Below are 22,864 nucleotides of genomic sequence, written 5' to 3'. Positions count from 1 at the left end.
GGGATACTGTAGGGTGGGGGGTCAGGGGAAAATGAGTTGAACTCACCCGGGGCTTCTAATGGTCCCCCGCAGACATCCTGTGCCCGCGCAGCCACTCACCGATGCTTCGGCCCCGCCTCCAGTACACTTCTGGAATTTCAGACTTTAAAGTCTGAAAACCACTGCACTTGCGTTGCCGGGTCCTCGCTTCTGCTGATGACACTAGGAGTGTATTGCGCAGGCCCAGTATGGTCTGTGCCTGCGCAGTACACTCCTGGTGACATCAGCGGGACCAAGGACACGGCAACGCAGGCGCAGTGGTTTTCAGACTTTTAAGTCTGAAATTCCAGAAGTGTACTGGAGGCAGGGCCGAAGCATCGGTGAGTGGCTGCGCGGGCACAGGATGTCTGCGGGGGACCATTAGAAGCCCTGGGTGAGTTCAACTAACTTTCCCCCGACCCCCCCTACAGTATCCCTTTAAGAGGTGAAACTGGACTTTGTTCCCAAATTCCTTATTCCTTTAAGGACCACTGGCTTATATATCAAGGTGTGGATTCTCCCCAATAGGCGGAAGGGCCTTGGGCATGTGTACCAGAAATGAAAAATCGTTCAAGGAGTGTGATTATGTGATTATGGACTTTTCCTTAATACGCATTAAATCAGTGGTGTGTGACCACAACAAAGACCCCTTTTTGCTTATAACTGTTACAAGTCAGGTGCTGTTTGGTAGTGACACTTACCATGCTATGCATTTGTGACTTCAGATTTTCTCTCCTCTGGGGAGAAGTAGTGGATGGCTCTCCCAGGTGGTGGCAGTACTTAGGGAAGCTGTGTGCACTGTTTCCCTCCCTTGGGGTGCAGTTGGAGGTGGTACCTCCAGGCAATGACAGGGCTTAGGGCACTGCTACCCTCCTCTGGGGTGCAGTTGCCAGTGGTGCCTCCAGGCAATGACCGTGCTTAGGGCACTGTTTCCCTCCCCTGGGGTGCAGTTGCAGGTGTTGCCTACAGGCAATGACAGTGCTTAGGGCACTACTCTCCCTCCCCTGGGGTGCAGTTGCCGGTGGTGGCTCCAGGCAATGACAGTGCTTAGGGCACTGCTCCCCCTCCCCTGGGGTGCAGTTGCCGGTGGTGCCTCCAGACAATGACAGTGCTTAGGGCAGTGCTTCCCTTCCCTGTGGTGCAGTTGCCGGTGGTGCCTCCAGGCAATGACAGTGCTTAGGGCACTGCTCCCCCTCCCCTGGGGTGCAGTTGCAGGTGTTGCCTCCAGGCAATGACGGTGCTTAGGGCACTACTCTCCCTCCCCTGGGGTGCAGTTGCCGGTGGTGGCTTCAGGCAATGACAGTGCTTAGGGCACTGCTCCCCCTCCCCTGGGGTGCAGTTGCCGGTGGTGCCTCCAGGCAATGACAGTGCTTAGGGCACTGCTCCCCCTCCCCTGGGGTGCAGTTGCAGGTGTTGCCTCCAGGCAATGACGGTGCTTAGGGCACTGCTCCCCCTCCCCTGGGGTGCAGTTGCCAGTGGTGCCTCCAGGCAATGACAGTGCTTAGGGCACTGCTTCCCTCCCCTGGGGTGCAGTTGCCGGTGGTGCCTCCAGGCAATGACAGTGCTTAGGGCACTGCTCCCCCTCCCCTGGGGTGCAGTTGCAGGTGTTGCCTACAGGCAATGACGGTGCTTAGGGCACTGCTCCCCCTCCCCTGGGGTGCAGTTGCCAGTGGTGCCTCCAGGCAATGACAGTGCTTAGGGCACTGCTCCCCCTCCCCTGGGGTGCAGTTGCAGGTGTTGCCTCCAGGCAATGACAGTGTTTAGGGTGCTGCCTGCACTCCTCTCCTTTCTTGGAATTGTCGCTCCTAAGTCACATAGCAAACGGTTATCTGTAGCTGGGACAAATTTTTTGCAAGAGGTACGATTTCTTTCCTTTGGGAGACAATTATGAATGTCTTTGTGGTGGCCACACTTGTGAGGCTGTCTGTGCTGCTCCCCTACCCAGGGGTACAGTTGTCCTTCCAGGACACGAGTGTACTTGGGGTGCTGCCTGAACTGCTCCCCTTTCTTGGGAGTATGAGAAGACCTAAACACAGCACCCCAGTGAAAAAGTAAGCATTTTTACATGGACCTACTTCTCATACTGAGAGGAAGAGGTAGTGTAGTTGGTTTTGGCCCTGGATATTCTGGCAGGGCTGTGGAGTCGGTACAAAAATCTTCCGACTCCAACACCGACTCCTCAGTTTCTGAAACCATGACTCCGACTCCAACTCCGGGTACCCAAAATTGCTCAGACTCCGACTCCTTAGTCTAATACTTAACAGGGCTGTGGATTTTGTACAAAAATCATGCGACTCCGACTCCCGACTCCTCAGTTTCTGAAACCACGACTCCAACTCCGGGTGCCCAAAATTGCTCCGACTCCTCGACTTCAACTCCAACTCCGACTCCACAGCCCTGTATTCTGGTACTGCATTTGCAAATTGCACATGCTGTGCTTCTACATTTTTGGAAAGTATTTCTGCAAGCATCATAAGTCAGGTGTTGCTTGGTAATGAGCTCTTAATATGCTACTTATTTGTGACAGTTCAGGAGTCATATAGACCTCAATTCTCTAAGCATTAGCACATTCGGTAATGCAGAAAACAGCTGATTTTACCGATCACCTTGCCAAATGCCAATTCATTAAACTTATTACCGCACTGAAAAGTAAAATTACAGACTAGTGATGTAATTTACATACTTGTGCGGTAAATACCTCAAGAAATGTCAAGGAATTCCAATTCACAAAGATTAAAGCTTTCGGTATGTCAAGTAAAAGTGTTCAGTATTTATCTCCAGGTCTGACCAGACAGTAACTCATAATCTCCATGCGGTAAAAGTTGACAGATGTAGCAGACAGCCAATAGGGAGAGCCAGGCAGCAAACAGGGAGAACCACACAGTCCTGCTTCTCACCCCATTTGATCAGATACTCTGGTGGTGGGACTTCAGAAAAGCAAAGCAAGAGAAGGAGACAATTAAAAAGGCTTTTCTGTATCCCTTTATATGTGCATATCTGTATACTGGTATACAGAAGAGATCACTCTAGTGGCTGCATGCACATCTAAAAGGATGCAGCAGGACCGAGACCTAGAGCCCTTTTTAAACGGGCTTAGGTCAACAAGCTGATCTGCTTAAACAAAGAACACAAAGAAGTGAATTTCTTCAGCAACTTTATGTGGAATAAATTCTCTTCAATGTGTGCTGTGCAAGATTTAGAGTCCGCTTTAAGGTATTAGTAAAAGGTCCACAAATAAAGAAGGTTGTGGGACATGGAATGTAGGTCTGAAAAAAACACGCACAGGTCCTTGCAGTGACTGAAGTGTGAGAACCATCCATAAGCTGACCGTACACTGATGACTCACCTCACACAGGGGGCTGTGGGTGAAGTGAAAACACACAACACACAACTCTTCAGTACTCAGTTTTACTTTTTGTTCTTTATGTATCCAGCACGCCATTTTCAAAATAGTGCAACAAGTTGGCAATCACCACTTTCTATATAAAGAAAAGGTCTTTTGTCAACTTTAAAATGGAGCAATGGCAAAATGTCAGCAGGTATATGGAACACTAGAGATTAAAAAACAAAACAAACAAACCCTTTCTTCCAGGACAGCTATATATGCTGAAGATCATTTAATTTATCACCCCCCCCCCACCCCCCCACACACACACACACACACCCCCAGCGTAGCTGAGCCAGACGCGGTGACATCATTGGGACACGCGAGATAGTCCGTTGTCCAGCCGTGCGTCGGCAGTATTTTTTCAGCTGGGAGCAGAGAAAGGCATTAACAGCCTAGCCTACCTGCTCTTTCAGCATAATGGAAAGTGCTCTAGAGCAAGTGCTCTCACAGCTGTGAGAACTGCTGGCTAGCCTGCATACCCCTATGGTGGCAATTAATGTGTTTGCTGGAAAAACTTTAAGATAAAACTTTTTATGATTGCGGTTTTTATGTTTTTAATAAAATATTAATACTCATTTACACTAGGATAGTGTTTTTTTTCCCTGGAGGTAACACCTCCCAGGCTCCCACTAAATATGAGGGAGTCTGGATAGATAATAGCCCAGCTGGATGCTGGAGGAGTGGCCTACATCCCAGAGGCGCAATCGGGCCCATATAGGCGGATCCGGTGAGTTGGGTGAATAAGGGGGGGAACTCTAACCTTGGTGAACTACATGTCCAGAAGTAAACCCTGAAGGACCGATTTTAGTGCTTAACACACATTTCTTATTGCATTTAGGCATTCTGGAAGGGCGAAAAAAGATCATTTGCATATTCAGTAGTGGTGCATTGTGGGTAACCACAAATGTTCACTTATAGCTGAATTATTGCAAATTTCCTTCTGTTTTAAGAAGGCAAATTTCACCAAGCATTGCTTATTAGTAGGAGGGCTTTTCAGTCTATTTTATCCCCCTATACACTCCTAGTGGTTTAGGTCACCCAGAGCTGCTTGGTTATTCTGTTTTATAGCATTTAGTAAAGCTATGTCACAATAAAAGTACAGCGCTCCACCACTAAAGGACTAATTTATGACTTGATGGTGCTTATGAGGTCCATCACATTCTATCTACCAGTTGTATTTAATATTTACACATGAGCAATTGGGTACTATTGTTTATTGTACTGTATTAGCTAGGCCTATTTTTAACATTACGTTTCAAGCAACCAGAAAGCACACTTTTCCGTCATCAGACGATCTCTGTCGATGCTGGATATACTCTACTGCATTTCCCTTCACATGGCAAAAAATATCTACCACCCAAAGTTTCTAGCCACTGGTTAATAAAGCAGAAGCCAGCTACCCAATCCACAGATCCTGGTTTTGATATGCCCACTTGAGATTTCACTTCCCCTGGGTCAGCAGAAATTTGCTTGTTCATAAGGGGAAAAAAATGACTTACAGGTTTTTCTAATCCCACAAGCAGAGAAATAAGAATTTGGGAGATTTATGTGCACATTTCCAGGTTGCAGGGAAGCATAATTTGAATCACCTAATATATCTAGAAGACAGCTGGAGGCAAACTAAAATCAAATGGCAATTTTTCGAAAGAACCTTCTGATCTGTCCCTATTGTGGAGATTGTTCTTCTTGGCCCTTGTAACTCTTAACCACTTGCCGACCAGGGGATTTTTAAGTGATCGGTGCTACGTGGGCTCTACAGCCCGCAGCACCGATCCGGAGTGCAGCAGGGCGATCAGACTACCCCCCCCTTTTTCCCCACTAGAGGAATTTCCTGCTGGGGGGGGCTGATCGTCGCCGGCTGCATTTGCTTAGCGGGGGGGGCTCTTCAAAGCCCCCCTCCGCAGCGTTCTCCGCCGTCTCGCCCGCTCCCTCCCTCTCCCTCCCCCTGTGAGCTGCGCAGGACGGATTTCCGTCCTGCGCATTGAAGGATAGGCTTCAGCCTATCATATGCCAGCGATCCCCGGCCAATCAGAGGCCGGGGATCGCCGATCTGCCTTACGGCGCTGCTGCGCAGCAGCGGCGTATGATGTAAACAGCGGGGATTTCTTCCCCGCCTGTTTACATTTTGCCGGCGAGCCGCAATCGGTGGCTCTCCGGCTGTTCACGGAGACACCCTCCGTGAACTGACATGGAAAGGCCGCTCGATCGAGCGGCCGTTTCCATGGTAACCCGCAGACGACCAGTTTATGCCAATCGGCGTTAGCTGGTCGTCAAGAGGTTAAAGGTGTTCATACACACATTGATTTTACTGTTCGATTCCTACAAATGTGATCACTTGGATGGGAATATAGTCCGTTAAAATCCCCCATGGATTAAATTTCAATTGATTATTACACAAGGAAAAATAGAGATGAGACTGGCACTCAATAACTGGAAACAGCAGCTGGATCTTGGTTAAGATGCACCGTACTCACGATCTATTGCACATTAGTAAAGGGGCCCATACACTCAGTCGATTTTCTGGCCGGCCGATCGATCGTTTGCAAATCGGTTGGCCAATCGACCGATCGATGGCCGATTTCGATCGATTTCGATGGATTTCCATCGAACTGGCAGGGTGGAAAATTTAGGTCGATCTGATGAGATTGCTTATCAGTTTGCATTGGCCTTGATGGAAATCTGATGGCAAAAAAATGCCATCAGATCGAATTTAAATAGATTTCAAACTGAAATCTATTGGAATTCTATCCTGGTAAAAAATGTTCTAAAAACGCATCAGATAGATCATCAGATGCATTTCTTATCTATCTGCTGCCAATCTGACGAGTGTATGGGCACCTTAACTCCAGGTAGAACACAAAGCAGATCAGGCACTGGTTGCAGTAATCCAATATTATTTTAATCCAGCAGGTACAGGCAATACATTAAGCGTGAAAAGTGGTCGGCCTAACAGCCGTTTCACAGGTTCCCCTGCTTCTTCAGAGGCACAATTGACTTCAAACAAAAATCAAAAGTATCAATCGGACAGGGTTAAAAATATAGATCAGTTGTGAGCGGCAGCAGATCAATGGCCCATCACTAGTTATGGCAATGCATAAGAAAACTCACAGAGAAGCATGAGATCAGACTGATAGATTTCTATGGTTCCGATTTGCTGTGATGACTTCCTGGTTTAACAAATGATCATGACCAGCCAATCAGAACCTTACAACTCTATCAGCTGATCAAATGCTTCCCCTATGAGCTCTCCTAAGCTATGCCATCCCTACCCATCACCAGTGCAACGCTGCGCTTTCATCGATTTTCAACTGACTGCCGGTACCTCATTCCCACTCCGTTGAACACGGTGTCCGTATAGTGGTCATGTACTGAAAAGTCGCCTTAACAACCGAGAAGCAATGACGAATAGCGAAACTTGTCAAAAGTGTGCAAAAGACTAGTCAGTGAGAAACTAAAGAAACAAATCACTTGACCAATTGATCCATACTTATTAGACCCATCTTGAGTAGCCAACAGAATAGCTGTAGAAATTTTATTAAAACAAGCAAGTTTTTTCATATTTTAAATCCCCTACAAAATTAGCTTTTCTTCAGCATTAGACTATACTAGTCTTAAAAATGTAGTTACACTTTAAAGGTTATTTTTAGTTGGAGTCACAGTGTAGCAGAGGCACCACACAAACTCGAGGATAAGTCCCAGTGTTGCAGAGGCATCGCGCAAACTCGAGGATAAGTCACAGTGTAGCAGAGGCACTGCAGAAACTCGAGGATAAGTCACAGTGTAGCAGAGGCACCACACAAACTCGAGGATAAGTCACATTGTAGCAGAGGTACCGCATAAACTCGAGGATAAGTCACAGTGTAGCAGAGGCACTGCGCAAACTCGAGGATAAGTCACAGTGTAGCAGAGGCACTGCAGAAACTCGAGGATAAGTCACAGTGTAGCAGAGGCACTGCAGAAACTCGAGGATAAGTCACAGTGTAGCAGAGGCACCGTGCAAACTCGAGGATAAGTCACAGTGTAGCAGAGGCACCGCACAAACTCGAGGATAAGTCACAGTGTAGCAGAGGCATTGCACAAACTCGAGGATAAGTCACAGTGTAGCAGAGGCACCACACAAACTCAAAAATAAGTCAGTGTAGCAGAGGCACCGCACAAACTTCAGGATAAGTCACAGTGTAGCAGAGGCACCGCACAAACTTCAGGATAAGTCACAGTGTAGCAGAAGCACCACACAAACTTCAGAGTAAGTCACAGTGTAGCAGAGGCACAGCACAAACTCGAGGATAAATCACAGTGTAGCAGAGGCAGCGCAATAAGCCGGCAACCACGTAGGCACATGTGTGAGGAAGAGGACAGAGACAGCAGCCGATACCAGGTAAAGTATTCATATACAAGCACCAGGGGTGGGGCCAGTGCCGGGGGTGGCGAGGTGACATCGATCGGCTGCCAAAACCGCTAGATGTATGGGCACCTTTACGCTTTTAAGAGCTGCGCATGATTTATCTTGTAGACAATAGCATAGTGCAGAGCCACCACAGGGTACACTTAAAATGCCATGCAGTCACATGATTGGGCACTGGATTCACAGCAGAGAGCTCTGCTATAAATTGTGCTCTCTCTCGCCTTCCTACACTGTAGTTTATTGGAGGTAATAGGCCTGAACAAATTGAGCGATTTCTGCCCCAAATCACGATTTCGATTCGATTCACGGTTTCCTTCAAATTAAGCTGTTCCCCCCTCTGTGCCTCTATGTCCCGTCTCTCTTTGTGCACCCTCTGTGTCTTTGCGCCCCCTTTGTCTCTCTCTGTGTCCACTTTGTGTCTCTTTGTTGTGCCCCCTTTTTCTGTGTCCCCTCTGTGCCTATTTTTGCCCCCTTTGAGTCCCTTTCTGTGCCCCTTCTGGGTCTCTGTCTTGCTACCTTTGAGTCTCTCTTTGTGCCCTTTTTGTCTCTCTGTGTCCCCTCTGGGTCTCTCTCTTGCCCCCTTTTTGTCTCTCTTTGTGCCCCTTTTGTCTCTGTGAACCCCCTCCGAGTCTCTCTCTTGCCCCCTTTGTGCCTCTTTTTGCTTCGTTTGTCTCTCTGTGCCCCTTCTGGGTCTCTCTCTTGCCCCTTTGTGTCTCTCTTTGTGCCCCTTTTGTCTCTCTCTCTCTCTGCCCACTCTGTCCCCCAAGCTGCAGCAGTGCTGGACATACCTTCCAGCACAAGTCCAGTAATGCCCGTCTATCCACTTCGCCTCCTATAGGCTCTAATGCATGGCATACTTCCTGTGTGTCATGTGGCATACAGGAACCAGGAAGTATGGCATGCACAATAGGCTGCAGATGGCGATAGAGGACAGACAGCGCTGGACTTGTGCGGAAGGTATGACCAACACTGCTGACACTGTGGGCCGCACACCCCAGATCTTGGGGGAAGTTTGAAGCCGTGTCTTCAAACTTCCTATTTGCAAAAATGACTTTGTGATAATTGCCACTTTTACGATTTCGAAATCGTGATCTTGGTGATCGCGATTTCGGTTTGAATTCGATTTATTTTTCAGGCCTAGGAGATAACACACTCCTACACTTCAAGAGGCCATACTATAAACACTCTCTGTGGAGTTCCAATCCTCAAATGTTTCCATATCCTGCTTGTAGATTTGATTGCAGTCTAAAAAGGTAAAAAGAGGGAATATCTAATGCTGGGAACACACGTTCTGTTTTTTCACCCGATTTCACGTGCGATCGATAGTACGAATCGAATCGCAACCAAAATCGAAAGCATTTTTCAGCACACTTGAGCGATTTTATAGGCAGAATAGAGTGTGTTCTCGATCGAATTAGAATCGGGCATGTTGAAAATAAACGGTCGAAATGACTACTACCTTATCGTGTGTTGTCGCGATCAATGAAGCGGCTTGATTATATGTACGATATAGAGGCGTTTAGGGGGCCGTATCAGACCATTTCACAATCGCTAATGAAATGGGAATGAAGAAACGTATAGAATGTTCCGTGCATAGTACTTACGATCAACAGTAGTTTCGATCGAGTACATAGTAAAAACAGAACAGAAAACGTACACGTGTGTAGCAGGCGGACGACAAAATTACTGTCGAATTTTGGTTGCGATTAGATTTGTACTATCGATCGCACGGGAAATCGGGTGATAAAACGTAACGTGTGTTCCCAGCATAAGGAATGGGACTTCACGGAGACAAAGAAAAGGTATGTGGCTTCAGATAATAACATACAAATATACATATAAGAAACATCCAGTATACAGGTAAATGTCTGCTGCCCATTAGAGCATATTTAGCTGTGCTTTGGAATCACCAGCGAAGGCAATGGAGGTGATCCCACAAGAGCAATTGCAATTTTTTTCTTAAAGAGAGTCTGAAGCGAGAATAAATATCGCTTCAGACCTCATAGATAGCAGGGGCATGTGTGCCCCTGCTAAAACGCCGCCATCCCGCGGCTTAACGGGGGTCCCTTCACCCCCAAATCCCCTCCGTACAGCGGGGGAGCGCTTCCGCATTGGGGCAGGGCTAACCGCCGCAGCCCTGCCCTCACACGCGTCTATCAGACGCGTACCTCCGCCTCTCCCCCGCCCCTCTCAGTCTTCCTTCACTGAGAGGGGCGGGGGAGAGGCGGCGATGCGCGTCTGATAGACGCGACTAGAGGCAGGGCTGCAGCCGTTAGCCCTGCCTCCAGGAAAAGAAGATTTACGACCAAGTCTACAACCAAGGTTTGCAAGGGTGGGTTTGGGGGCGAAGGGACCCCCGTTTAGCCGCAGGATAGCGGCGTTTTAGCAGGGGCACACATGCCCCTGCTAACTATGAGCTCTGAAGCGAGATTTATTCTCGCTTCAGAGTCTCTTCAAATCCCAACCATAGGTCCAGCAGCATTTTTGGAGCAATTGCACTCCAATGCAAAGGACAGCGATTAGCGATCCGTAGTGAGCACCAGGCCTAAGTATACCAACATTTTTATCCTAGCAGACATTGGCACAGATTCACTTTATGGAGTTTCTAAATGAAAAAAACAAAACAAAACAAAAAACTGCCGCTGAATGCCTGCACAGCAGCACTAGGAAGATATGTGTGTCTGGAGAGGCCTGTCAGCTCAGGCTCCCCTCCAGAGACCAGATGCTGCCCATGTGTGGAGTGCCACCTTGCAGCACTGGATCCTCAGGCTCGAATCTTGGTTACGACGCTATCTGTATGGAGTGTGCATGTTTGGGTGGCTCCCCTAAAATCCCCAAACTGGCCTTTTAGACTGTGGAAAGGATGTTATGGTGCCCATAAATTATGCACTTTTCAGCAAACTATCATATTTTCAGTAAGATCTGTTAGATCAAAAGAAAAGATCAAATTTCACACGGCATTAAAGAATCCAAACTATCCACAATATTGAAACCAGCTGAGATAGCATCTATGAAAAAAATCTCCCATGCCGATCGACTAGTTCTTTAACCATTTCATGCCACTGGCTGTAAGGGTTCAAACGCGCTTGTGTGCACGAGCATGCGCATACATGCACGCTCCCTTAGCACCTATGCATTTAGCCATATAGTGGTACTTTTATAAATGCTCTATTTGCACTAAAGCTGCACAATTTTGCAGAAAGTGGTTAAAGAGTGATTATACAGTACTCCCAAAACTAGAAATTTCAGTAACAGTTGTTTGCTACATAAAATAATATTTTAAAGCAATCTCTTACACATTACCAGTGCGTAAAAACATACTTTCATGGCAGAAAGCAAGAGAAGCTTGCTTATCTCTGGTCATTGGCAAATGTAACCATTGTCAGCTGAAGCTCTCTGAGGCATGTGTTTTCACTCTGCCCCCTCCTTTTCTGTGGAAGTGACTCAGCTGTTGCCAAGGCAATATATTTGTTCAGCAGAGGGAGGGGGGGCAGAGTGAAGAAACATACCTCAGAGAGCTTCAGCTGGCAATGATTAAATCTGCCGATGACAAGAGATAAGCGAGCTTAAAACGGACCTGGACTTAGAATGCCCTCTCTGTTCTAAAAGATATGCAACAGCATAATAACCTTTAAACAAAAAACATTTCTTTTTTTATACCCGATACAAATTCTAAACTAAATACGCACTGTTTCTACTTCCTGATTCATGGAAGCAGACATATTGTTGTTGTTAACCTCCAGTGCTTTCAAATGGCCTTATTTGCCATAGGCAGTCATGTGAAGTGGGGTGAGATCAGATTACAACTTGTGATTAGACACAAATGAGGGGAAATTAGACAGGCTTAACTCTCTAAATACATACAGGGTGCATCCCTCTATGTATTTCTTCAATCTTGCTCTCTGCAGTGAAAATAAAGGTTTTTACACACAGGGAATGTGTGGGGGCAGCACAGAGTTTGTATGTTCTCCCCATGTCTGTGTGGGTTTCCTCTGGGTACTCCGGTTTCCTTCCACATCCCAAAAACATACATATACGTTAATTCCCCTCCAATTGGCCCTAGACTATGATACATACACTACACCATACATATATACACATAGGACTATGGTAGGGGTTAGATTGTGTGCCCCTCTGAGGGACAGTAAGTGACAAGACAATACACTCTGTACAGTGCTGCGTAATATGTAGGTGATATACAGTGGGTTGCAAAAGTATTCAGCCCCCTTGAAGTTTTCCACATTTTGTCATATTACTGCCACAAACATGAATCAATTTTATTGGAATTCCACATGAAAGACCAACACAAAGTGGTGTACACATGAGAAGTGGAACGAAAATCATACATGATTCCAAATATTTTTTTTACAAATAAATAACTGCAAAGTGGGGTGTGCATAATTATTCGGTCCCCTTTGATCTGAGTGCAGTAAGTTGCCTATAGACATTGCCTGATGAGTGCTAATGACTAAATAGAGTGCACCTGTGTGCAATCTAATGTCAGTACAAATACAGCTGCTCTGCGAGGGCCTCAGAGGTTGTCTAAGAGAACATTGGGAGCAACAACACCGTGAAGTCCAAAGAACACACAAGACAGGTCAGGGATAAAGTTATTGAGAAATTTAAAGCAGACTTAGGCTACAAAAAGATTTCCAAAGCCTTGAACATCCCACGGAGCACTGTTCAAGCGTTCAGAAATCATTCAGAAATGGAAGAAGTATGGCACGACTGTAAACCTACCAAGACAAGGCCATCCACTTAAACTCACAGGCCGAACAAGGAGATCGCTGATCAGAAATGCAGTCAAAAGGCCCATGGTGACTCTGGACAAGCTGCAGAGATCTACAGTTCAGGTGGGAGACTCTGTCCATAGGACAACTATTAGTCATGCACTGTACAAAGTTGGCCTTTATGGAAGAGTGGCAAGAAGAAAGGCATTGTTAACAGAAAGCATAAGAAGTCCCGTTTGCAGTTTGTCACAAGCCATGTGGGGGACAAAGCAAACATGTGGAAGAAGGTGCTCTGGTCAGATGAGACCAAAATGGAACTTTTTTCGCCAAAATGCAAAACGATATGTGTGGCGGAAAACTAACACTGCACATCACTCAGAACACACCATCCCCACTGTCAAATATGGTGGTGGCAGCATCATGCTCAGGGGGTGCATCTCTTCAGCAGGGACAGGGAAGCTGGTCAGAGTTGATGGGAAGCTGGATGGAGCCAAATACAGGGCAATCTTGGAAGAAAACCTCTTGGAGACTGCAAAAGACTTGAGACTGGGGCAGAGGTTCACCTTCCAGCAGGACAATGGCCCTAAACATAAAGCCAGGGCAACAATGGAATGGTTTAAAACAAAACATATCTATGTGTTAGAATGGCCCAGTCAAAGTCCAGATCTAAATCCAATCGAGAATCTGTGGTAAGATCTGAAAACTGCTGTTCACAAACGCTGTCCATCTAATCTGACTGAGCTGGAGCTGTTTTGCAAATAAGAATGGGCAAGGATTTCAGTCTCTAGATGTGCAAAGCTGGTAGAGACATACCCTAAAAGACTGGCAGCTGTAATTGCAGCAAAAGGTGGTTCTACAAAGTATTGACTCAGGGGGCTGAATAATTACACACACCCCACTTTGCAGTTATTGATTTGTAAAAAATGTTTGGAATGATGTATGATTTTCGATCCACTTCTCACATGTTCACCACTTTGTATTGGTCTTTCACATGTAATTCCAATAAAATTGATTCATGTTTGTGGCAGTAATGTGAGAAAATGTGGAACACTTCAAGGGGGCCGAATACTTTTGCAAACCACTGTATAAATGCTTAAATAAATAAACTGTTGATAATGTGCTCATTCAGGCTAGATTGGGCCCAGTAGCCTCTCGGTTTTCATGCAATATGATCTGAATAATCTGTTGTGATTGTTCATTAAAAATTGTACTGTTAATGGGCACCTTTAGACTGTAGCCTGGTACACACAACCAGTTTTGATTGGCCAATTTTACCATTCCCATGTAGTATGAGAGCTTGCCTACACAATGTGTTCAGAGTATGCAAAATCTGTTGGCTCTCATACTCCACAGAAGTGGCAAAATAGGTCAGTGATTGGCAAATTGGATGTGTGTATGCAGCCTATGACCATGGTAAGGATTAGCTTGTGAGCACCTCTGAAGCACTATTGCTGTGTACTCTGTAAAGTGCTGCAGAAGAGGCCAGTGCTGCATAATACTGTAACATAAAATAATGAGAACCTGAGCAACCATAGAACATGAAATGCGATGAAGCAATAGACAACAAATGAAACGGGGAAAGAAAAGCGCAAAAAAAAAACAACCTAATAAAATGAAGAATACACAGAAAGTAGATGCAAGTGGAACTCACAGAACTAATGTCTGTGTACAGGCTTCCTGTAAGGAAACCGCTAGCTGGCTGAAGGTAGAGGATAACACTCTGCACAGCTATGCATTAACCATTGACAGGGAAGTGTGAAGAACATGAGGCCAGCCCAATACCGAGAGACACTCACCAGGCTCCAGCTTTATAATCTTCACTGCGGCCAACTCCCCAGTCTGCAGATTTCTGGCCTGGAAACACAAAAACAGAAAATGCCGGTTACTGCACAGATTCCAGGAACCTGAAAAGGAAAGCAGCTATATTTATTTGGACAATACACGACAATCCATATGGTGTGAGTCACACACACTGAGATCTGCAGCAGCAACACATTCCCAGCGGCACTGGTTGTGCTAATGATGCCCATTGCAGCTAAAAGGGCTGTGGAGTTGGAGCAATTTATGGTACCTGGAGTCTGAGTCGGTGCTTTCTTAAAGTGAGGAGTCGGAGTTGGATGATTTTTGTACCGGACTCCACAGTCCTGGCAGCTAATAACCATGTCACCCTAGCTGCAATTTTCAGCTCCCTGGATAAGTAGCCAACCACAAGTGTCTCCATGTGACAAGGCTCGACCCCGAGGTCAGGCACTTATGCATTTAATACGTCATTACAGGTAGTTCCCGAATTACAAACGTCCAACCGACATGAACAGCAAAATTCTATTTTTCTTCAAAAAGACCTTGTAGTTTTTGAGAAAATCTATATTAAAAAAATCCTCCCTACCCCCCAGGTGACCAGACCATTTTTTACAAATTAGGCCACTGCAGCTTTGAGGGCTTGCTGCAGGGCCCTACAACTCAGCAGACAAGTGATCTCTCTCCTCCCCCCCCCCTCTTTTTCTGCCCACCAACAGAGAGAGTTCTGATTTCTGCTAAATTAAATTACAATCATCACTAGGACGGGAGGAGGCAGAGGTGGCACAAAGGGGGACACGGAGGAAACATAGTAAAGAGGAAGAGATGGCACAGAGGGGGAACATTGAAGCCACAGAGGAGGTACAGGGGACAGAGATCACACAGAGTTTCCAACTTAAGAACAGATTCAGGATAAGAACAAACCTACAGTCCCTATCTCTTTCTGTATTTGAAATAAAAAGTTAAAAAAAAAGTTTGTAAAAGAAGGCATTGTACTGAAGTTACAAAATAAAATAGGAACCAATCCATACATCTTCTACAACTGATACTTGCCTAACACCTACACAGGTGTGTGTGTGTCTGTGTCTGTGTGTGTGTGTGTGTGTGTGTGTGTGTGTGTGTCTCTGTGTGTGTGTGTGTGTCTCTGTGTGTGTGTGTGTGTGTGTGTCTCTGTGTGTGTGTGTGTCTCTGTGTGTGTGTGTGTCTCTGTGTGTGTGTCTCTCTGTGTGTGTGTGTGTCTCTGTGTGTGTGTGTGTGTGTGTGTCTCTGTGTGTGTGTGTGTGTGTGTCTCTGTGTCTGTCTGTGTGTGTGTGTGTGTGTGTGTGTGTGTGTGTGTGTCTGTGTGTGTGTGTCTGTGTGTGTGTGTCTGTGTGTGTGTCTGTGTGTGTGTCTGTGTGTGTGTCTGTGTGTGTGTCTGTGTGTGTGTCTGTGTGTGTGTCTGTGTGTGTGTCTGTGTGTGTGTCTGTGTGTGTGTCTCTGTGTGTGTCTGTGTGTGTGTCTCTGTGTGTGTCTCTGTGTGTGTCTCTGTGTGTGTCTCTGTGTGTGTCTCTGTGTGTGTCTCTGTGTGTGTCTCTGTGTGTGTCTCTGTGTGTGTCTCTGTGTGTGTCTCTGTGTGTGTCTCTGTGTGTGTCTCTGTGTGTGTCTCTGTGTGTGTGTGTGTCTCTGTGTGTGTGTGTGTGTCTCTGTGTGTGTGTGTGTCTCTGTGTGTGTGTGTGTGTCTCTGTGTGTGTGTGTGTGTCTCTGTGTGTGTGTGTGTCTCTGTGTGTGTCTCTGTGTGTGTCTCTGTGTGTGTCTGGTGTGTGTCTGGTGTGTGTCTGGTGTGTGTCTGGTGTGTGTCTGGTGTGTGTCTGGTGTGTGTCTGGTGTGTGTCTGGTGTGTGTCTGGTGTGTGTCTGGTGTGTGTCTGGTGTGTGTCTGGTGTGTGTCTGGTGTGTGTCTGGTGTGTGTCTGGTGTGTGTCTGGTGGAGTCAGCCAAGTCGCAGTTTATACTTAGGCTAAAGATGCCCATACATCAGACAATATATGAGCAGATCGAACAAGAGACAAATTATTCTCTATTCCAATATGATTGGAGAGAAATCTGTTGGGATAGTGTTCTGTGCACTGATGAAACAAAATTAGAACTGTTTGGGCCCATGGATCAACGCTATGTTTGGAGGAGGAAGAACAAGGTCTATGAAGAAAAGAACATCTTGCCTACTGTGAAGCATGGCGGGGGGTCACTCATGCTTTGGTGCTGTTTTGCTTCTGCAGGTACAGGGAAGCTTCAGCGTACAGGGAAGCTTCAAGGTACCATGAATTCTCTTCAGTACCAGGAAATATTACCGTAGATGAAAATGTGATGCAGTCCGTCACAAACCTGAGGCTTTGGAGACGTTGGACCTTTCATTTTCAATTAAAATGACACCGCATGTGTCTCATTTAGTAACAAACTGGAGGTGCACACTCCACAACTGCACTGGACGTATATATATGTCCAAACCTAAAACAAAATAAATAAAAAAACATACTCCCCTTAGAAAGAAGGCTTTGGATCCCATAGAGCCTTCCTTCCTGGTCCTCTCTACATCTCATCATCCCCCCGTTGACCCCAAAAGATCTAATAGCTCTTTGGGACGGCTTCAGAAGTACTCAGGTCCCCAAGTCCATCCAAAGACAAGTGGCTCCGCACTGTACATGCAGGAGGACAAACTCACACATGCGCAGTACAGAGTTGCTTGTCTTTGGAGGCATTCTTGGATGAGAGCCTTCAAAGCCTTCCCGGAGGCTTGGATTTTAAAAGGGGGAATGAGGAGACGTAGATAGGACCGGGACGGCTCTTCCCTCTTCTTAGGCAAGTATCTTAAGTTTTCTTGTTTTAGGTCGCTTAAGGGTCACTTTAAGTACAAATGAATTCCAACAAGCTGTGCATCCATAAACAGCACCACTGCAAGAAGCTCAGCCAGTCCTGGCCTCCATTTTTTGTACAACAGGACTAGAAAGTTTTACGCTTTACAAGGTTGCCCTGTTCATGCACTCAGTCAGAAAATCACAATGTAACACACACAATTATGTAACTGTATACTGTATGGGTGAATACTGCTATCTCACTCAGACATTATCAGAAGACACAGCAGGAGAACAAGATAATCAGAGGTCTCAGACAGCCAACCACAAATGACTGCTGAGATAAACACTAATAGCACATTGTAAACACTTCTGTGTTTCTGCTTAAAGTTAACTGAACTTGCACATGACAGAAGAAAAACAAAGAAATGCACCCTGTATGTATTTAGAGATTTTAGCTTATCTAAATTCCTCTTATCTGTAAATAATTTGATCTCTCAGCTGTGTCAGCAGAGAAGTTTTGAGTTCATGTCCGCTTTATATGAAATACTTGAAGCTATGTTGCTTTGTCCTCATACAAATGCTAGAGGGTTCTCATTCGATATTTAGTAGAGAGATCTGTTCTCCTCCATAACCCCCACCCTTCGCCATGCAATTGTTTCTCCACTCCACCCCACTCCCAACAGCTAGTCTTGGCTAGTGCCCTCAAACTGTCACTCAAGGTATCAGGATCTATGTGTGTAAAAAGCTCAAAGGTGCATGCACTCCTTTGTGCAAAGTCGCCTGTAGGGGTTCAGTACCTGATCCCCTTGGGTGAGATCGCCGGGCTGCACAGATGCATCAGCTGTGTAGCTGAGTTGCCATGGAAGGAAAGGTGGGGATGGAGCGGCATGATGTCATGAAGCAGGCGATGGAGCGGTGCCTTTAAAAGAATCGTTGGTCAAGGCGGTGAGTTGATCCGCTGGGTGGATCGCTTGCAGGTCGCTGATTGAGAGCCACTGCACACATGCTTGATTATCGGCTGAGGCGGTCGTTGTCAGCTGCCTCAACTAACTTTAATCAAGTGTGTGCGGCGTTATCCGCAGAAAATGTTTTCAGCCAGGGGGCATTAAAAAGAAATCGACAATATGTATACTATGAGCGTCCAACCCAATTTGAAAAATGCACTACTCTGCAAAGAGGAGCCGTACTGGTTAAATACTGGTGTACTGTAACAAAACATTCAAGGATAACCAATACTGCTGCATGTGCTGAAAAAAGATACAAAATTTATTATGTGACAATTACCACAACATATACTGGCCAGGACAAGGACAAGACTTAAAAACTTGCCTAAAAACATGAATCAGCATGGTGAGCACATAGGATTGTAATTATTATAGACCTTAGATTGTGTGCAATTATGCCCAAATCGCCTGGCGACAAACCTATGCACAAAGATGGGCGGCACTACAATCTTCCTCGGTCAAACCAATATTACGTGTCTGATTTGCCACCGACCAAAAGATGGTGTATGGCCTGTCCAAAATCGCCCATACAATGAGCATACAATCTTTATGATAACGAATCATCTAGACATTAATAACATTTATCAGTGTCTTGTCTTCAGAGAGTCTCTTGAAAGGACCTTCATTACACAAAGGAATTATTGCAAAAAATATGCCATATTGAGATCTGAATTCAGTCCATATGGATGATTCGTTATCATAAAGATTGTATGCTCATTGTATGCGAAAGAAACCTCCCACAGGATTGTAAATATAAAGGAAGGATCACGGGGTAGCCAGCTACGTCACTGTTTTGAGAAAGCCCCGTGGGCGGGGCGAAACGCGTCAGCAGGAAGCGGCGAATCAGCATGGTGAGCGCTCACGTGGATGTCTGGACGCATGGCCGCATGAACGGTGTCTAACAGGAAGTACACACCTCGGTCGGGATCAGGAAGAGCCCTTGCAAGGGGAGCAGTGCGGATAGTAGGGACGCCTCTCCGCAAGCCCCCTGAAGTCTGGAGGGTCCTGGATCAAAAGGCGGGACAAGGACCCTGTGCGGCCGCACGCATATACAGGCACATTGGAGTCTTTCCACCACAGCCAAACGCCATATAACCGTGAGTCAGTATTGAGCAGCCGCAGTGATATGGTAAGAATACTGCCAGCATGTGTCTATATCCCCATGGAGATCATCTACATAGAGCTGAATCTAGGGAGCAGTGATATAGTTCCAGTCGTGTCCTTTTGAGTTACTTACTCGCAGCAGGCGTTTTAAAGGGGACATTGCCATACAGATTGAAGATAACTCAGATTCTAACGGGGGACTAAACTATCCAAGTCTGCACTGAAGTTCCAACAAGGATAGTGGGCATGCTCTGAGGCCTCGGTGTGCGTCGGTGGTGGGGCCACACACGACCAATTAAGATTGGTAGGCCGTCCATTTTTTGCATAGGCTGATGCTGGGCGATTTTGGACAGGCCATACACCATCGTTTGGTCGGTGGCAAATCACAGACACGTAATATTGGTTTGACCGAGGAAGATTGTAGTGCCGCCCATCTTTGTGCATAGGTTTGTCGCCAGGCGATTTGGGCATAATTGCACACAATCTAAGGTCTATAATAATTACAATCCTATGTGCTCACCATGCTGATTCATGTTTTTAGGCAAGTCCTGGCCAGTATATGTTGTGGTAATTGTCACATAATACATTTTGTATCTTTTTTCAGCACATGCAGCAGTATTGGTTATCCTTGAATGTTTTGTTACGGCATTAAAAAGTAGCCGGGTGGGTGTGAGGGGGGAAAGCAGGACCAGTGCAGCTCTGCTTACAGCATAGGAAGGGTTTGAGGATGCGAGCCGATGACAGTTGGGTGGAACACCCAGCTAAAAGAGCCTGGGGAGAACACTGGTGTGTATGAGGTTTTAGGAACACCTGTCAATACCTATTCAGAGGGTAATTATGTTGACCAACTCACAGGAGATAAAGAAAGATAGCAAGCACAGCTAGAGGTAAATGTGGAGGCTGCTTCTCTGACCTGTTCCACTAAGAGAGCATTCATACAAGAATTAAAGGTAAAACAGCACAGTACCATAAAAGGATATATACGTTTTCCACTTACAACTGCAGACTACAAAAAAAATGACTTACTTATGAAATAATAATAGACTATTGGATTTCAGCCTGGAAACAGTGAAAGCAGCATTGTCCCATTTCTGGGACTGGAGATGCATTTTACGCACTGTCACATCTTGGTACAGAAGAAATGTAGATTTTTTTTTTCTTAGATTAATAGAATGAGTCAAATCAGCTTACAAATGCCATACATCTATAGGCATTCACTGCAAATCGGTATTGTTGCCTTATATGGAGCCATGGAGAACAGGTTCTATTTTACTTACCATCAAAAGTTTTCCTCCCGATTCCGCTACATTGTGCCCCTCCGAAAGTGCACCCACTGAAAGTCGCAGGCTCATGCGTATGCAAGCGCCAAGCTGCTTGTCTCCTCAATCAACTTCCATGGCAGAGAGCATTGTATGCAAGCGAAATTCGTAAAGACAAACTGCACATGCGCAGAATGCAACCGGCCATGGGAAGGGACTTAAGGAGGCCCGCATGAACAATCTGTGATCTTTCGGAGGGACATGACCACAAAACAGGGATGCACAGGAGGAAACCAAGAGACCTTTAAGCAGAGCTGTGGAGTTGGTACAAAAATCATTCGACTGCAACTCCTGCTCATCAGTTTACGAAACCACGACTCCAACTCCGACTCCAGGTACCCAAAATGGCTCTAACTCCGACTCCTTAGTCTAATACTTACCAGGGCTGTGGATTTGGTACAAAAATCATCCGACTCCTCAGTTTATGAAACCACGGACTCATACTCTGACTCCAGGTACCCAAAATTGCTCTGAATCCGCCTCCTCAACCAGGGCTGTGGAGTCGGTGTTTTCATAAACTGAGGAGTCGGGAGTTGGATGATTTTTGTACCAAATCCATTGCCCTGGTAAGTATTAGACTCAGGAGTCTGAGTCATTTGCAGTATTCTCCCCAGAAATTTTTTTCCAGCCGGGTGGCATGAATAAGTAGCTGGGTGGGGCAAGATGAAAGAATGCAGTGCCGGCGCTTCTCTGCACAAGTCTGCTTACAGCAGACAAGGAGGTGAGCCGATGACTGCCAGGTGGAGCACCCGGCTAAAAGAGCCTGGGGAGAGCACTGCATCTCACTACAGTTGTCCTTTAAACTTACATGGGGCTTCTTCCAGGCCCCTGTACTCTTCCTGGTCACTGGCCATTATTTGGCTGCTCCATTCAACCACTGTCTCCCGCCTAACACTGCATGTTCTGCCCCATACAATGCATCTCCTCCGTTGCGCCCCAGCGGCCAGGAGTGTTTTGCGCTTGCGCAGGAAGTAGAAGTTGCTACTGCTCACAATGCTCCCAGCCATGGGAGCGTGATTGAGGAGGCACTTGGCGGAGGCAACACATATACGCAATGACCTGCGACTGCCCAAATCGGCCAGTTTACAGAGGGGAGAAATCGGCCAGTTTACAGAGGGGCGGTTGAATGGAGCAATGAGGAATGACGGAGAGGAACCAGGAGGATTCCGGGGGGCTGGAAGAAGCCGCAGGTAAGTTGAACTGTCCAGACAATTTTCACTTTAGGTAACCTTTAAATTGATATTGGGTATGCTGATAAATCTCAATGGACCAGCTTGCAAACACGCTAAAGAATCCTAGGTTGAGACTTTTGTTCAGTGCCATCTAGACCGAGAAGCAAGACTGTGTACAGCTGCCTCCCAACCACATTGAGGCAATGCACCATGTCATTGTGAACGTACCTAAACCTCCCTAGCAGTATTGACTGTTATACACTCCCATACAAAACATGCTGTAAACCGTATTAATGTGTACTTTTCTGCACTGTATACTAGACCCTTGTTTGACACATTTTGGCAAGTTACAGGAAAAAAAGGTTATGAAAATTAATTGGATCACTTTTCGCACATAAATCCAGGGCTGTGAAGTCAGAGTCGAGGACTCTGAGCAATTTTTGGGTACCTGGAGTTGGGGAAAATGCACCGACTCCGACTCCTAATGAATTTAAACTGTAATTAAAATAGAAAATATGATAAAATGTTCTATTTCTCAGATAATAGTCATCATAAATAATTTATACATACAGTAATAGCTGTGCTTAGTCCACAAAAATGAAATAAACCAATCAAAAAATAGTTACTTGTGCTGCTTCAATTAAAGTGGATCCGAGATTAACTTTTACTGATTGCATAATTGTGTTCCTTTCCTATTGTTTATAGGGCATTCCTCAAGCCAAATACCTTTGTTTTTGTTTTAATACTCTCTCCATATTTTTAAAGTCAGATACACATCTGATTGTGACTTTATATATGATGTGTACACAGGAATCTTTTATATATAATAAATAACATCTATGCAGTAAGTATAAAGCCTGATGAGCTGTGTCACTAATAGAGATGGTCAATAAGGTGGAAATAATTCTGCGTTGATGCTGGTTTATGCAAATTAAATCAAATAAGTTGATATGTTGTTAAAATTTGGTTTGGCGACTACGAATTAAAGGGTACCCGAGACGGATGAAAAGAAAAGGTTTATACATTCCTGGGGCTTCCTCCAGCCCTCTTCAGGCTAATCAGTCCCTCGCTGTGCTCCTTCACCTGGATCTTCTGCTAT

At 45.8% G+C, this 22,864-nt stretch overlaps 1 protein-coding gene across 2 annotated transcripts in view; it reads right to left on the bottom strand.

Annotated features, from left to right (window-relative positions):
• MAP4K5 (mitogen-activated protein kinase kinase kinase kinase 5) overlaps positions 1 to 22,864 on the bottom strand; it is a 220,512-nt gene that overhangs the window by 137,155 nt on the left and 60,493 nt on the right. For both annotated transcript variants that reach the window (XM_068254176.1, XM_068254177.1), the window contains exon 2: positions 14,338 to 14,395. In XM_068254176.1, coding sequence (XP_068110277.1) covers positions 14,338 to 14,395 — 58 coding nt within the window. The remainder of the gene's footprint in view (positions 1 to 14,337; positions 14,396 to 22,864) is intronic.

This window comes from Hyperolius riggenbachi, chromosome 9 (assembly GCF_040937935.1).
Source record: "Hyperolius riggenbachi isolate aHypRig1 chromosome 9, aHypRig1.pri, whole genome shotgun sequence".
NCBI classification, from domain to species: Eukaryota; Metazoa; Chordata; class Amphibia; order Anura; family Hyperoliidae; genus Hyperolius; species Hyperolius riggenbachi.
Note: the sequence above shows the minus strand (reverse complement) of the source record. Positions and strands in the feature narration are given on the sequence as shown.